The sequence below is a fragment of the Salvelinus fontinalis genome, chromosome 12 (assembly GCF_029448725.1).
Source record: "Salvelinus fontinalis isolate EN_2023a chromosome 12, ASM2944872v1, whole genome shotgun sequence".
Lineage (NCBI taxonomy): Eukaryota > Metazoa > Chordata > Actinopteri > Salmoniformes > Salmonidae > Salvelinus > Salvelinus fontinalis.
The window spans coordinates 41,245,346-41,260,309 of NC_074676.1; the positions used below are offsets into that span (position 1 = coordinate 41,245,346).

The following is a 14,964-nucleotide window of genomic DNA, read 5'->3' on the forward strand; positions in this document are numbered from 1 at the left end:
TCCTCCTGCACACACACAGCCACCTTACAAATCAATACATGGAGATGCAGAGCTACTGGAGTTCATGGTATGAACCAGACTGACTGATTGGAAACACTGCTTGGTAGTCTTGATCTCTCTGTTCTCTAAAGAAAGTAATCAAATGGAATTTTCAAATTACTTATCATCCAAATAAAAGGAAAAGATAAGCCATGTAATTCTAAATAGACACCGGATGGAATGCGTTTTTTACCAATCGGCATCCAGGATTAGACCCACCCGTTGCATAAATCTGAATAGACATTCACAATAGAGATAACCCTCCAAATATATCAGATTTGACTCTCAGAACATAAGAACAATCTGTCAGGCCAGAAATATCTGCTTTGACACCATTATAGAACGTAATCTGTTGAATGTTTCAAGCAGACCAACATAGTCCCTTTGCCCAAGAACACCAAAGTAACCTGCCTAAATGATTACTGACCCATAGCACTCACATCTGAAGCCATGAAGTGCTTTGAAAGGCTGGTCATGGTTCACATCAACACCATCATCCCAGAAACCCTAGACCCACTCCAATTCGCATACTGCTCCAACAGATCCACAGATGACGCAATCTCTATTGCACTCCACACAGCCTTTTCCCATCTGGACAAAAGGAACACCTACATGAGAATGCTATTCATTGACTACAGCTTAGCATTCAACACCATAGTACCCTCAAAGCTCATTACTAAGCTAAGGACCCTGGGACTAAACACCTCCCTCCGCAACTGGATCCTGGGCTTCTTCACGGGACGCCCCCAGATGGTAAGGGTAGGCAACAACACATCTGCCATGCTGATCTTCAACATGGGGAACCCTCAGGGGTGCGTGCTTAGTCCCCTCCTGTACTCACTGTTCACCCACTATTCCGTGGTCAAGCACGACTTCAACACCATCATTAAGTTTGTCGACGACACAACGATGGTGATCATCGACAACAATGATACAGCTTATAGGGAAGAGGTCAGAGACCTGGCAGTGTGGTGCCAGGACAACTATCCCTCCCTCAACGTGATCAAGACAAAGGAGATGATCGTGGACTACAGGAAAAGGAGGGTTGATCACACCCCCATTCTCATCGACGGTGCTGTAGTGGAGCTGGTTGAGAACTTCAAGTTTCTTGGCGTCCACATCACCAACAAACTATCATGGTCCAAACACACCGAGACAGTTGTGAAGAGGGCACGACAAAACCTATTCCCCCTCAGGAGACTGATAGATACTTGTCATGGGTCCTCAGATCCTCAAAAAGTTCTACAGCTGCACCATCGAGAGCATCCTGACTGGTTGCATCACCACTTGATGTGGCAACTGCTCAGCATCTGACCACAAGGCGCTACAGATGGTAGTGCGTACGGCTCAGTACATCACTAGGGCCAAGCTTCCTACCATCCAGGACCTTTATACCAGGCAGTGTCAGAGGAAGGCCCTAAAAATTGCCAAAGACTCCAGCCACCCTAGTCATAGACTGTTCTCTCTGCTACCGCACGGAAAGCGGTACCGGAGCGCCAAGTCTAGGTCCATGAGGCTTCTAAACAGCTTCTACTCCCAAGCCATAAGACTCCTGAACAGCTAATAAAATGGCTACCCAGACTGTTTGCATTGACCAAAACCTATTTTTAAATTATGCTGCTACTTGCTGTTTATTATCTATGCATAGTTGCTTGACCCCTACCTACATGTACATATTACCTCAATTACCTCGACTAACTTGTACCCCCACACATTGACTCTATACCGGTACCCCCTGTATACATAGCCTCGTTATTGTTATTTTATTCTGTTATTATTATTTATTTTTTTACATTAGTTTATTTAGTAAATATTTTCTTAACTCATATTTTTCTTAAAACTGTATTGTTGGTTAATTAAGGGCTTGTAAGTAAGCATTTCACGGTAAGGTTTACACCTGTTGTATTCGGTGCATTTGACAAATACAATTTGATTTGAATGATTCCAGAAGAGCATCGTACAGTGTCTAGGAATATTATCCTCTGCAATGTGAGTCATGCCTGGAGATCCATCAAGAAATTGATTACATTTTCAATAAAATTACTGAACTACTTCACAAGATGTAATATCTCCTTGATGTAACAAGGTTCATTCACTGTGACTCACTCAACCAGGTTCTCTAAGTCCTCAAGTTCCCAAAATCCGTATCATAAGTTGATGGATGTGTGATGGGTTTCTGGATGAGAGACATGACTAGCCATCAATAACCTCCTCAGCGGAAGACACAAGGCGTCAATGAAATAGCAGCCAAGGAGCTTTATGAGGCAAACATGCCAGACACTTAATTTAACTAAAACTGCCGTACATAAATACAGCAGCCATTACACTGACGCAGGCATTGAGTCATGATTTCCGGATGCAACAGACAGGCCAGGGTCGTGTGGTTTGACCTCGGTGATGGATGTTCAATCAGCTCCACATTGTTGCCGATGCTCAGACCTGGAGCCAAGACTGAAGAGCTCATCTCCGGTCATGGTGCACTTTATAGGGACAGAATCAATTCACTTCTCAGACTCTTACCCCTGTCCAAAATTCTCCCTCTACATTCTTAAGGAACTCATTCATATAAAAGTAAAGGACTGAAAGTGCCAAGAACATCTGACTGTCCTCTCCCGTAAATAATAGGTGATTGACAACTTCCTCACTCTGCTGGCTTTGTATCTGTCACGTTGATGAAGGGCCTCTGGCCCCCGATCTGTCAGCCCAAACTGGTCTCATAGTATTTCGTATTATTCTGTATGTACAGAAGAGACTCTCCATTTATTATGATATGTTAGGTTTCGTATGGTATGTATTAATTTGTGGATGTCCATCACCCATTTCGTATGGTATGTTACAAATGACAATTCCTATTATAGGTTACAAATTAGCAAAACGTACAATATGATATGAATTTGTGAAACGTACACTATGTTACAAATTTGCAAAATGTACACTATGTTACAAATTTGCTAAACATATAATATGTTGTTAGTTAGGCTATGGGTTAAGGTAGGGTTAGGGTTAGCTAAAAGGGTTAAGGTTAGGGAAAGGTTAGCTAAAAGGGTTAGGGGAAGGGTTAGCTAATATGCTAAGTAGTTATTAGCTGATGTACGAAGGGCTATATAAAATAAACTTGATTGATTGATTGATAGTTACAAAGTAGCTAAAAAGTATTAAGTAGTTGAAAAGTTGCTAAAATGCTGAAGTTGTCCGTGATGAGATTTGAACTCGCAACCTTCGGGTAGATAGACAGTTGCATTATACACCTACCCATCCACCCCGACCAACCATCATACTTTCTTTTTTGCCTTAAGTAACCATCTGTCTTATGTAACCATACCAACATACATAACATATACTAATTTGAGTGTCCCTGATTTACATTTACTATCTTACGTCTAGTCTATGAGGCCAGGCTGGTCAGCCACTACAACATCCCTCTTGCAAAGGACAGTGGTCCATTGACGAAATCGAAGGTGGCTACCTATTGATTGAGAGCACCGGGGGCTGAGCCCCCGTCTCCTCCTTCCATGTCAGACAGGATAAAAGTATGGTTGGGATGGACCAAAGGCAGTAGATCCTTTGGGCAGGTTGAGAACCAGCTGATACTTGAACACTTCTTTGGGACAGTTGCTTCATTGTCATGGACAAGACTGTCTCTGTGAACTACTGGCTGGGACTGGTAGCCTTCCTGCTCCTACAAGGGGTAGTCAGTGTGGAGGGCAGAAGCATCTTCAACCCTGGTGAGTCTGCTGGCTTGGTGAATGTTCTATCTTGTTGCACGTACTAGCTGGCATATTTGAGGCATAGACTACCTGACGATGTCGGAGGATGCAACCAAGGGCTCCTTTCCATCACTGGCTTGCATGCACTGTTAGTTGTTTATACTTTTTGTCAAAATGTAGCCGTGAGAAAGATCTCCTGGTGAATAATTAGGGCAAATTGCACACAAGATGTGTGAAACAGGTAGTTTCAATAGTTGTTACATTTGACAAGCCATTCATCATGCATATATGAATAATTTAATTATTGGCGAGCTCAGAAAATACATTGTCATGCAGAACATTATTCAATAGTTCAGAATTATATGTAAAGAGGATGAATATGTTACTGGTATTATGCGGCAAGCAAATAAAATGTTTTGCTTGACAATTCAATTGTTCTTCTAACAATAATCTGAATACTACATTTGTGGAGTTTTAAGTGAATATTGTGTAATTCTAGATACATTTTCAAGTTGTTTATTGTAATCACAGATGTATTGTCATTTCCCACATATTCAGGAAACCATGTTTATCAGCAAAGGGAAGGCACAGATGGCCAGAACAAGATTCTAGCATTTCTACTACATAAAAGCTTAGAACCTGTTGAAAGAAATGACGCTTTAGGTAAGGCATTTACAGTAAAGCAGCACACAAATACCACCAACAGTCTCAATGTTGATGATGTATAATACTACACATGGATTGACCAAGTGTTTCTTGGGTTTGCCTTCTGTCATGATGTTATACGATTTTCTTCTCTGCAGGTTTACATTTGGACAACAAACTAGCAGAGTTGGAGGAGGTAAGTCATTCATGCGTTTTTGTTACGTACAGTAAAATATTAGATGTGCAGTCATACCAGTATTTATTTTCCTTAGCAGATAAAATAATTTTTAGGCATGGTTTATGAGACGAATAGATGAACATAGTTATCTTTGACTGAGGTACTTTGTACATTCTCTGGAGAATTATCTCTGGATGTCATCTTTGTATGATTCAACAGCAAAAGGCACCTTCCATAGAAACAAACACAGTGTTCCTTTGACCGCCTGTAACCAGTGTTCTTTACTTACAGCTAGAGGCTTTGAAGGAGGGCTTGGAGCTGGAGAGGGAGCTCTCATCCAATGTATTAGCAGAGGACAAGTCCATACCGAGGAAAAGGGGTGAGTGCACTTTTCATATTGATGATTGTTGGTGATGGCAATCATTTTCAAGTCACAACATATTTTATTTACTGTAGTGGACTTAGTTTTAAAACAAAATGATAAACCTCCATCTAATAGTGCAAGAGACTGAACAGTGTTTTTCCCTGTGTCCACAGATTGTTTCTGGAAGTACTGTGTATGACAGCCTAAGGGAGAGAAACTCTACTGAGTCCTGCTGCATCGCCCTAACCCTCCAAAGCCTTAAGACTCAACATGCTCACAGACATCAACACAACTCCCCATTACCAACTGTTGAAATGTTGTAACATAACTAATGCACTCATCGCACATTGTACTGCTGAAGTCGTCATGACTCGGGCATACTAGCATTTCTCTAAGACGGAGAGTGTTGTTGTCCTAACCAAAGATCTGCTGGTAAAGGCCTTGGTCCATAGTTTCCACACCCAGAGGAACCGCCCTCTTCTCAAAACGTTGACTTTGTCTTCCCCTAGTGGTAAATGGGGGCAGTGGTGCAATTCATTTTACTTTCCAAAGTCAAATATTATAAAGTATTGCTTTTTGAATGTGTTACTGTTTCCTACATTGAATAAATAATATATTATCATGCTAACCTTTGTCTTGGCTACGTGTGTAATTGGTATTTCAGGAAGAGAGACTGATGGGAGCTGAGTCATAGGTAGGGTCAGCTTCACTGATAGGGCTCTTTCTGAATCATACACAGAGATAGATCGTAGAGGATGGAGGCCTCTGGGAAACCAGTCAGTCTGTGCCATCAGCTACACTGGCAGAAAATAACAATGGATTATCAGAGAGAAACTGGTGACTTGTGGCCTTGAAGCAACACTGACTCAAAAAAAAAGAGCTGACAACAGGATGGGCTGAACTATTCATCACTGATGGCCTAGTCAAAACAAAAACAAAAACCGCAGACAAACAGCTAAGCTTGCAGCCTCACACAAATGCACGCAAGCAGACCCAAAATAAGAAAGGGGGGTTTCAGTGGGAAAAAAGAGAAAACCCACTACAATGTTACAATTAGACTAGTCTTCTGAAATTGTGAATGGAGCCAATTAAAGAGGAAGTTCAGTATTAAAATTAGTCTATTGGCCAGGAGAAACAAATAATTTGTTTGGTTTTCTTTAAACAGACAAATTTCAACTAACTTAAATCACCGGTAGCTAACACTCAGGGAAGTGATCGGTGCAATCGAACGATCCCTTCCACGTGGCTTCGCAGCTAATTCTGTCCTTCAAAGTCAACCTCCCTCCCCGGGTCTTCAACACCCTGGTCAGCCTGGAGCAGCTCCATCTGGACGCCAACAGTCTAGTCCTTTGATCCGTCCTGCTTGAGGTTTGGCAGAGCCTGATCGAGCTGGAGGTCAGCAACAACGCCATCGCTCACCTAGCTTCCGAATTCTTCCTCAACCTGGGGAGGAACTGTCTGCAACAATTGCCCCCCCCCACCCACCGTGTTCTACTCGCTGACGCAGCTGCAGTTCCTCATGCTCTACAACAACAAGCTAGAGGCAGGAGCCTTCGATGAGTTGGCCAATCTGGACCTCACACTGCACAACAACCAGATTGCCCACATCCCATCCGAGGTGTTCGTGATAGTGATTGGACGGATGTGATATGTGGTAATCTGTACCATCCACTGCTCACTACTCCATGAAGAGTTTAAGTGTTATGTTACCACATCCTCAATCAGCTGAACCACCCACTCTTTGACTGAATTCATCCATGTTTTTACTATTGTTGAAGCATCAGCTCCTAGGGAGACAGACACTGTATCCGAGGCTCCATCAATCCAACAAACAGAAGCTCCTACAGAGAGTGTCAGAATCACCACAAGAGTGTTTAGGGGCAGTCCAATCACCACAAGAGTGTTTAGGGGCAGTCCAATCACCACAAGAGTGTTTAGGGGCAGTCCAATCACCACAAGAGTGTTTAGGGGCAGTCCAATCACCACAAGAGTGTTTAGGGGCAGTCCAATCACTACAAGAGTGTTTAGGGGCAGTCCAATCACCACACTGATCACCGACATTCTTGACGACGACCACACATTCAAGCCTCTGAGCTCTGAATCTCTCCCCGTCCGACGGGGCATACGGCCCTCCATATCCTGCTGGTGGCCACAGGCGTGGTCCTGATTTTGGCTGCCGTGTATGGGATGTAGCGTCTCAACCAGGCAATGAAAGCCCTAGGAGCTCAACCAGGCAATGAAAGCCCTAAGTCAATGTCGGCAACCTTCCATCCCGGCTTTGGATCGAGCGGGGCTTCTCCATCTGTCGGAGGCCTGCACCATCCTGTGAAGTGTGGGAGTGGGCGGATCTCCTTGTCCTTCTCGCCAGCCGTGATTTTGGGCAGCTCCATGGTAAGAAATGCGACTGTTCCTGGTGCAAAAACCATGTCATATCCCAGAGCTCGAGTAAATTACATTACTAAGCTGCCCCCGAATGTACAACGTCAGGACATGGACATCGATTCTTTCGTAGTCCATGTGGGTTTTAATGACATTATGAAGTGCAGATCTGAACTGTTGAAACTGGATTAAAAAGAGCTGACTGACTCTCTGCTAGACACTAATAAAAGACCCATCATATCTGGCCCTGTGCCCTCTCTGAACCGTGGCATTGAACGCTTTAGCAGGATTCTTTCTCTTCACAACTGGCTGCGTGATTACTGCAGCTCAATGGGTGTAACTTTTGTTGACAATTTCAATACCTTTTGGAAACAAACCACATTTTATAAGGAGGATGGGATCCACCCAAATAATTTGGGTTCCTGGATCTTTTCACAGCATTAGAAGGCTGCGTTGAGACAATGACTTTTCAATGACCCAAGCCAAGCCCAGCTCAGTTAATCCCTATCATTGTGTCACTGAGTCATCATCACGCTTTAGCAAATGTACATTATACCAGGGGCATTGGTAGACACAATGTAAGTAACCTAATATGTGTCCCTCTAACTGTCCTGAATGCCTCTGCTAATAAGATCAACTATTGTATGAAGCAATCATGTGTCTATGAACCAGATTTATGATGTTAGCACTGAGGCGGTGTGCCCTTGTAGGAAGTCCACTGTGTGTAGCTCACCCTGCACTAACATAAATAACGAATGAGAATATCTACTTCTGCTAAGGTTCCCAGTAAAGCAATGAAAACAAGCAAGCATCCCAGAAAAGTGCTCAAAATTGCCCACGTTAACATATGTAGCTTACGAAACAAGGTTCATGAAATTAATAACTTACTAGTAACAGATGACAGTCATATTCTGACTATCTCTGAAACTGAATTTGATGATATAGTGGTAGCAATACAAGGCAATACAAGTTTATAACATTTACAGAAAAAACTGAAATGCCAGTGATGGAGGTGTTGCTGTTTATATATAGAACTACATTCCTGTAAAGATTAGAGAGGATCTCATGTTAAATACTGTTGAAGTAATATTTCTACAGGTTCATCTGCCTCTCTGTCACGATCGTGTGGAGGATTGACGGACCAAAACGCAGCACTTGGAAAATAAGCCATCTTCTTTTATTATAAAGATGACGAAAAATAAACACGAAACACTTAATACAAACTAACAAATGATCGTGAAGCTAAATAACGATGTGCACACACTGGCTACAAACGTTCTGACATAGACAATTACTCACAACCAATGAGAGCCTATGGCTACCCTAAATAAGGCTCCCAATCAGAGACAACCGAAATCAGCTGTCTCTAATTGGGAACTCATTCAGGCAACCATAGACTCTCCTAGACAACCAAACATACATAGACAACACTAGACACATGTACTCCACACAAACCCCTATACTATACCCAACAACCCCTTTACCATAAAAACACCCAAAACCAACAAAACAAAAACATTTCCCATGTCACACCCTGACCTAACTAAAATAATAAAGAAAACAAAGAATACTAAGGCCAGGGCGTGACACTCACCTAAAGCCCATTTCTGTGGGATGCTGCCATAGACCACCAAGTACTAACATTCAGCATCTGTTAACATGTGTGAAATGCTTGATAATGTATGTGATATCAACAGAGAGGTACATTTTCTGGGTGATTCAAATATTGATGGCTTTCATCAAGCTGCCCACTCAAGAAAAAGCTTCAAACTGTAACCAGTAGCTGCAACCTGGTTCAGGTTAACAGTCAACCTACCAGGGTAGTTACAAACAGCACAGGAATGAAATCATCAACATGTATTGATCACATCTTTACTAATGCTGCAGAAAGGGGCTTGAAAGCAGTATCCACATCCATCGGATGTAGTGATCACAATACAGTAGCCATATCTAGGAAAACCAAAGTTCCAAAGGCTGGGCCTAATATAGTGTATAAGAGGTCATACAATAAGTTTTGTAGTGATTCCTATGTTGTTGATGCAAAGAATATTTGTTGGTCCGTGGTGTGTACTGAGGAGCAAACAAACACACATTTTTGAAATTGCTTATCCCAGTTACTAATAAGCATGTACCCATTAAGAAAATGACTGTAAAATCTATTAAATTCCCGTGGACTGATGAGGAATTGAAAAAATTGTAAGGAATGGCAATAAGTCTGACTGCACATCCGATTGGCAAACATACTTCAAATTGAGAGATCATGTGACTAAACTGAATAAAAATAAGAAGTAACTACACTATGAAACAAAGATAAATGACATAAAAAAAATGATAGTAAAAAGCTTTGGAGCAACTTCAATGAAATTAAAAAAGGCAAATTCAGCTCCATCATTCATTGAATCAGATGGCTCATTCACTACAAAACAGACTGATCTTGCCAAATACTTTTACAGATTTTTAGGCATGACATACTAGCAACAAACGCTGACACTACACATCCAAGTATATCTGACCAAATTATGAAAGACAAGAATTGTCATTTTGAATTCCGTAAAGTGAGTGTGGAAGAGGTCCATTTTTGTTGTTGTCCATCAACCAAGACAAGGCTCCAGGGTCTGACAAACTGGATGTAAAATTACTGAGGATAATAGCAGATGATATAGCCACTCCTATTTGCCACATCTTCAATTTAAGCCTACTAGAAAGTGTGCAACTTCCGGCCTGGAGGGAAGCAAAAGTCATTGCGCTACCTAAGAATAGTAAAGCCTCCTTTATGGGCTCAAATAGCTGATCAATCAGCCTGTTACCAACCCTTAGTAAAGTTTAGGAAAAAATGGTGTTTGAGCAGATAGAATGCTATTTTACAAGAAACAAATTCAGCACGCTTATAGGGAAGGACATTCATCAAGCACTTACGCAAGTGACTGATGATTGGCTAAGAGAAATTGATGACAAGAAGATTGTGGGGGCTGTTTTGTTAGACTTCAGTGCAGCTTTTTACATTATCGATCATAGTCTGCTGCTGGAAAAACATATGTGTTATGGCTTTACACTGCCTACTATATTGTGGATAAAGAGTTACCTGTTTAACAGAATACAGAGGGTGTTCTTTAATGGAAGCCTCTCCATCATAATATAATCAAGAATTCCCCAGGGCAGCTGTCTAGGCCCCTTACTTTTTTCGATCTTTACTAATGACACGCCACTAGCTTTGAGTATAGCCAGTGTGTCTATGTATGCAGATGACTCAACACTATACACGTCAGCTACTACATCAACTGAAATGACTGCAACACTTAAAAAAGAGCTGCAGTTAGTTTCAGAATGGGTGGCAAGGAATAAGTTAGTCCTAAATATTTTGAAAACTAAAAGCATTGTATTTGGGACAAATCATTCACTAAACTCTAAACATCAACTAAATCTTGTAATAAATAATGTGGAATTTGAGCAAGTTGATGTGACTAAACTGCTTGGAGTAACCCTGGATTGTAAACTGTCATGGTCAAAACAGTCTGTCCATAATAAAGCATTACTCTACCTTCTTAACAAAACTATCCACCAGAGCAGGTCCTACAGGACCTAGTTTTGTCGCACCTGGACTACGGTTCAGTCATGTGGTCAGGTGCCACAAAGAGAAACTTCGGGAAATTGCAATTGGCTCAGAACAGGGAAGTATATTTGGCCCTTGGATGTACACAGAGAGCAAACACTAATAATATGCATGTCAATCTCTCCTGGCTCAAATTAGAGGAGAGATTGACTTCATCACCACTTGTATTTGTGAGAGATGTTGACATGTTGAAAGCACCGAGCTGTCTGTTTAAACGACTATCACTCAGCTCAGACACCCATGCATACCCCACAAGACATGCCACCAGAGGTCTCTTCACAGTCCCCATGTCCAGAACAGTACTACATAGAGCGTTGACTACATGGAACTCTATACCACATCAGGTAACTGATGCAAGCAGTAGAATCCGATAAAAAAAACAGAGAAAAATACACCTTCTGGAACAGCGGAGACTGTGAAGCAACACAAACATAGGCACAGACACATGCAAACACACATGATAACATACGCGTTATACACACACGTACACATGGATTTTGTGTTGTAGATATGTGGTAGTGGAGTATGGGCCTGAGGGCACACACTTAGTGTTTTGTGAATTCTGTAATGAATGTATTGTAATGTTTAAAAAATTGTATAACTGCCTTCATTTTGCCTTGGCAGCAGCTAATGGGGATCCATAATAAATACAAATACTCACAAACACGAAACGCTCCATAATATCAGAGAGGAAGCAGAAAGACCACAATAAACTGTAGCCTCTTCCTTAGCAAAGGCGTAGATTATGTGTCGCTTGTTGTGATACTGCGTTTTCACTTGAGTCATTAAAAGCAGAATATTGTGGTGAAATGGTTCAGACAAGATCTCAGCTCCTGCCAGTGGTATGACCTTTGAGCTACAGACTCAAATAATGGTTATCTTGAGGGGCCAGAGCCTTACAGATTTAGACTAACTCTTTTTTTAAATTATTGTGATAATAACTGATTTCAGCAGTATTGATGACTACACAGACTTAGCAAAATATGTCTCACTTATGTTGGGTGAACCATGTTTCCCCCAAGCAGTTGGAAAAATTGCCTGCTACAGTATAAGCTAAGCAACCTTTTATTAATCCTAGCAATTTGCAATTCTTTATCACAGGATAAAGTCAAAACAAATACTTCAAATCATGGCCATATAGGGAAACTTAGTCAGCTGTACAACTGAATGGTGTCTCCCGCATTTAACCCAAACCCTCTGAATCATAGAGGTGCGGGGGTCTCCCTTAACTGACATCCACGTCTTCGGCACCCGAGGAACAGTGAATTAAGTGCCTTGCTCAGGGGTAATGACAGATTTTTATCTTGTCAGCTTGGGGATTCGATGCAGCATGCCTTTCAGTTACTGTTCCAAAGCTCTAACCACTAGGCTATGGTGACCATATGCACACTTTCAGCGATACAAAGATAGGCTACATCTAAACAGTGGGGAAGAAAGTGATCATGGCTTATTAGGTAGACAGAAATGTTCCAGTTGATAGAGGTCATACTGTTTTATTGTCATGAGACCATCTTATTCCTGCCTCTCCCACTGCTGGCCTTCTAGGCAGAGTTCCACTGTCCAGTGTCTGTGTTCTTTTGCCCATCTTTTATTTTTATTGGCCAGTCTGAGATATGGCTTATTCTTTACAACTCTGCCTGGAAGGCCAGCATCCCGGAGTCGCCTCTTCACTGTTGACGTTGAGACTGGTGTTTTGTGGGTACTATTTAATGAAGCTGCCAGTTGAGGACTTCTGAGGCGTCTGTTTCTCAATCTAGACACTCTAATGTACTTGTCCTCTTGCTCAGGTGTGCACCGGGGCCTCCCACTCCTCTTTATATTCTGGTTAGACACAGTTTGCGCTGTTCTGTGAAGGGAGTAGTACACAGTGTTGTACGAGATCTTCAGTTTCTTTGCAATTTCTCGAATGGAATAGCCTTCATTTCTCAGAACAGAATAGATTGACAAATTTCAGAAGAAAGTTATTTGTTTCTGGCCATTTTGAGCCTGTAGTCAAACCCACAACTGCTGATGCTCCAGATACTCAACTAGTCTAAAGAAGGCCGGTTTTATTGCTTCTTTAATCAGAACAACAGTTTTCAGCTATGCTAACATAATTGCAAAAGGGTTTTGTAATGATCAATTATTCTTTTAAAATTATAAACTTGGATTAGTTAACACAACGTGCCATTGGAACACAAGGAGTGATGGTTGCTGATAATGGGTCTCTGTACGCCTATTTAGATATTCCAAAAAAAAATCTGCAGTTTCCAGATACAATAGTCATTTACAACATTAACAATGTCTACACTGTATTTCTGACCAATTTGATGTTATTATAAATGGACAATTTTTTAAAGTTTTCTTTCAAATACAAGGACATGTCTAAGTGACTTCAAACTTTTGAACGGTAGTGTATATGATGACAGTATTGCTGGACAACCTCCTTTACCGTCCTAAAAACAGGAAGCTGGCGTACATTTCTCAATATCATTCATATTGTAGTAACAAATTATCGTTTGGAAATGTTCCTTCCAATGTTCCTTCCAAAAATAGAGCCAGTAATTTCAGAAACCACCATAACAAACAAAACCACAATGATGGGGACATAGTTAGCATTCTCTATGAGTGGTTTGAGGTGTTGGTCTAACTGAAAGGGACAGAAAGTTATACTGATGGTATATTATTCTTCAGTTATATAAACAGCATCAATATGAAACATTGCATAAGGGATTCATTTATCACCATGTACAAAATGGCCTTTTCTTCAATACAATTGCTTTATCCCATTAAAATTGTGTTTGCAGATTTAAGAACTATAAGTACTTTGAACAGACGTTCATAGTACTAGGATTTAAGTCCCTGAAAGGTTTATAAAATCTGAAAGGGCACACATTTTAAATACTTTGTATTTAATTGCATAAATTCCTTGCCTGACGACTCAAACTCAATTCCTCCGCTGCTCTATCATTCGTTACATACTTCAGTCTGAGACTGCCCTCATTGAAGTCATTTGTGGTGACTTCAAAATGAGGGGTGTTGTACAAAATAAAGTAATCAGCTATTGAATCATCTCTAACCAATCAGAGTATCAAAGCAAATGCCGAATTTTCAAACTGCCACTTTACCCAAGTGTGTTCTGGCTCTAGTCCAACCCGTCGGTTTCTGCGACAAATCAGAATGTCTAGAATGTTTTTCCTTTCTCGAAATCGTTGGTTAGGTACTCAGATCCAGACTCATTGCGGAGCAGACACTATCGTCCGTGGGCGTGGCGTAGAGTTTGGCCGGAGCAAGGAGTTTGGGAAGCCAGGCAAATAAATTCCCTGACAAAATAAAACAAACAGAGAACAAAAGAGAATGAATTGCTGAAAAGCACCAAGTTCATCACTATGGCGACTGGTGATTAAGCGTTTCCAGTACGTTTAGCTCACATAATAGTGGGCAGAGATCACACTATTCACACCACTGACGCACATTCAAATAGCTCCCATCAAACACGGGATCTGAGGGAAACAGAGTGAGAGTATGTACAGGAAGTAGCAACACTGTTTTTACCCATAACCGTAAGTCATGAGAACTATGCTATAAAAACAGCCGTTATAGGGTTAGAGTTGGAATCGTCAGAATATGTTCAGTAAATAGGAAGTCATTGTAAACTGGCCAATCCAAACATTTCAATTCACGAAAGAGAATTCCAAAGAAATCAACTGAGCACACTGTTAAAAGGAAGTGCTTTGTAAAACTTCAAAACTAATGGCAACTGAGCTGCCATCACCTTAAAGGAGACCAAACCTTAACTTTTCTGGAGTATTGAAACACATGGTTGCGAGGGTATAGGGACAAATTTAATGTGTCCTGAAACATTCATCCTGAGGTGTTCTGAAACATGACATGGTGTGTTGTAACACCACATAATCAAGAGTTGTGCAACACCTTGCCAGAGACTGGGAGAACTAACCCGGAAAAGGTTGAAAAACGCTGTTATGGTGTATCGAGTCCTGAGTAGTGCAGAATTGGATCCCTTCTCTTTTGATGCTGTTTCCTCGTACGAAAGCTCCTAAAG

At 41.3% G+C, this 14,964-nt stretch overlaps 1 protein-coding gene across 1 annotated transcript; it reads left to right on the forward strand.

Annotated features, from left to right (window-relative positions):
• Nucleotides 1–3,609: 3,609 nt before the first annotated feature.
• On the forward strand, nucleotides 3,610–5,549 carry uts2d (urotensin 2 domain containing). The gene is made up of 5 exons (XM_055939296.1): nucleotides 3,610–3,764; nucleotides 4,305–4,409; nucleotides 4,550–4,587; nucleotides 4,861–4,948; nucleotides 5,107–5,549. Exons 1-5 carry the CDS (start codon nucleotides 3,665–3,667, stop codon nucleotides 5,130–5,132), a joined length of 357 nt encoding a protein of 118 aa, XP_055795271.1. The 5' UTR covers nucleotides 3,610–3,664; the 3' UTR covers nucleotides 5,133–5,549.
• Nucleotides 5,550–14,964: the final 9,415 nt, after the last annotated feature.